The sequence below is a fragment of the Malania oleifera genome, chromosome 7 (assembly GCF_029873635.1).
Source record: "Malania oleifera isolate guangnan ecotype guangnan chromosome 7, ASM2987363v1, whole genome shotgun sequence".
NCBI lineage: Eukaryota > Viridiplantae > Streptophyta > Magnoliopsida > Santalales > Ximeniaceae > Malania > Malania oleifera.
The window spans coordinates 46182642-46184892 of record NC_080423.1 but is presented as its reverse complement, the minus strand read 5'-3'; the positions used below and the strand labels follow the sequence as shown (position 1 = coordinate 46184892).

Here is a 2251-nt window from a genome sequence, read left to right as displayed (position 1 = left end):
ATGTTATACTAGCAAGGTAAGAACATGCTCCAAGCTTTTGAAATTGTGCTTTCCAGATTGTATATTATGGTTGGAGCATGTCATGTCATGATGAACAAATGAAAAAAGGAGCATGCGAAATTGAATCAATCTTATTGTTACTTTTGGAGGGTGGGTTTTGTTTGAAAAAGAAAAAAAGTTATTTTTTATTATATATTTTTTGGATTAAATATTATTATAAGAATATTTTTAGATTAAGAACTTTGTTTGGAAAGGAAAATAAGAAATTAATTTATTTTACTAACGGGGCTAGAGATGAACAAAATGGAATTTATAGATCAAATCCAGCTGCCACCGTTACAAATCACAAGAATAATATAACAGCACAGTAAGCATCCAATTCACAACATATACGCCTTAATTAGTGCTTTTTTTTGGGGACATGAAACTGAAAAAGCAAGAAGATATATGAAGGTGCCGGCCTAAAGCTGCGTGTCAAAATCCTCAAAGGCAGCACTCTTCCAGAATACAGCAGCAACACAGAGCAGCACAACTGCGCGCATCGTCAAAAACAAAAGAAAACAAAAAATTTGAGTCCGTTATTTTGATAGATAGAGAGAGAGAGAGAGAGAGAGAGAGATTTGAGCATACCATCCTTTCCAGAAGCCATCGCCACCCCTGGATTTAGTTTCGGCAGGAACAGGAGCCACGGAAGGAGGATTTTGAAGGTAGACATGACCGTCTGCAGGTGGATAACCGGGCGGCGGCGGCGCCCCATAACCCGCTGCGTCCGGCGGCGGATAAACACCTGGTGGTGGAGGTATATTTGCACCAGCAGGGTATGCGGTAGCCGGCGGAGGATATGGCCCTGCAAATCATACACGCGAATTAAGCCCAATTCAGTATTTTTTTCAGAGAAACAAATTATAAGAAAGCGGAAACAACACAAGGAATTGAAAGGCGATCGATTGAATTTACCCTGACTCATCTTCAAGCAAATTCAGGCAGCTAGCTAGCTAGCTAGCCGTGAGAGAGCGAGAGCGAGAGAGAGAGAGAGAAGAAGAAGAAGAAGGAGAGGATGAAGGAGAAGGAGAAGAAGAAGATGAAGATGAAGATGAAGATGCGGATGGGGATAGAGATGGATGGGCTTTAAGGAGTCGTAATAATAATAATAATATGTAAGGAATGATGAAGGTGGAGCAGTTGCTTAGAAAGCGAGGTTTCCTGTGGTGCCCAGCGACACCGCGTTAATCCCAACCCATCTCCCCCAAGCGGACGCTAACTTACGTCTGCCCCCACCCACTCCCCCCCCCCTCCCCCAAAAATATTAATCCCCAAAATTAAAGCTGACTCATCCCTGACCTGTTACTATATTTTTAACATTCCAAAATCCTCCTCCATAAATTAAAATTAATTATTAACTTTTTTAGATTAGATACTCCATAATTTCTAAATTTAATCCCTAAAATTACTATTATTTGACCGCATTCATATGCTAATTTAACTGTAATTCCTAGTCCATTTAAATTAAATACAGACAAAAAAAATTATTATTATAAAATTACTAAGATGAAAATAAAAATTATCAACTCATTTATAAAATGCGTTACATGTGCATTACGTGGGACTTGATTCATCTTGTTGGGGTTTCTTCTGTTACCTACTTTCCTATCCTGAGCATTAGGGCATACGTGGCTTCATGTTGCTATCGTACTAGAACAAGTTTTCAATGACAACATACATGTATTGCTCCATTACTTACGATTACTTTATTACTAAACATGCTCCGGTCAATAAGAATTGGTTGGGATGGACGTTATTAATTATTCCTATTATTTTATTTTTATTACTTTTTTTAAAAAGACTTGGAAGAAATAGTCATGCCATACAATACTTAAAATCCATGTCATATTTTTTAATTATATAGTAAAGTCCACCGGACTCGGGATCGAGGATTTTATTTGATGAAAAAGGAATAATAGAAAATTTTACAAACTTATTTTTCTTTGTATTTTTTATATTAAATATTATGAAAATAAAAATTTATTTTAATATAATTAAAATTTAAAAATATTAAAAATATATATAATTAACTTTTTATTAATAATTAAATATGAAAAACTAAAATTTTTCAATTTTTAAAAATATTTTTTAAGTTACAAACATGCATAAAAGTGGGAAGGGGCGAGTGAATGATAAAACAATTAGCAAAAACCAAACATTAGAAAGAGAAACTAAAAATTAGAAACTAGCAATCTATTTGGTTAATATT

General features: G+C 35.0%; 1 protein-coding gene across 1 annotated transcript; it reads right to left on the bottom strand.

Moving 5' to 3' along the window:
- Positions 1–295: 295 nt before the first annotated feature.
- LOC131159184 (protein CYSTEINE-RICH TRANSMEMBRANE MODULE 9-like) lies at positions 296–1308 on the bottom strand. Its single transcript, XM_058113896.1, has 3 exons — positions 958–1308; positions 631–847; positions 296–532 (listed from the first exon to the last, which is right to left on the bottom strand). Exons 1-3 carry the CDS (start codon positions 965–967, stop codon positions 484–486), a joined length of 276 nt encoding a protein of 91 aa, XP_057969879.1. The 5' UTR covers positions 968–1308; the 3' UTR covers positions 296–483.
- Between the last annotated feature and the right edge of the window lie 943 nt (positions 1309–2251).

Bases quoted from the DNA above. Each gene is read 5' to 3' on its own strand.
- LOC131159184 (XM_058113896.1), bottom strand. The intron at 533-630 runs GTATGCTCAAAT...CGATGCGCGCAG, and splicing joins GATGGCTTCTGGAAAGGATG to TTGTGCTGCTCTGTGTTGCT.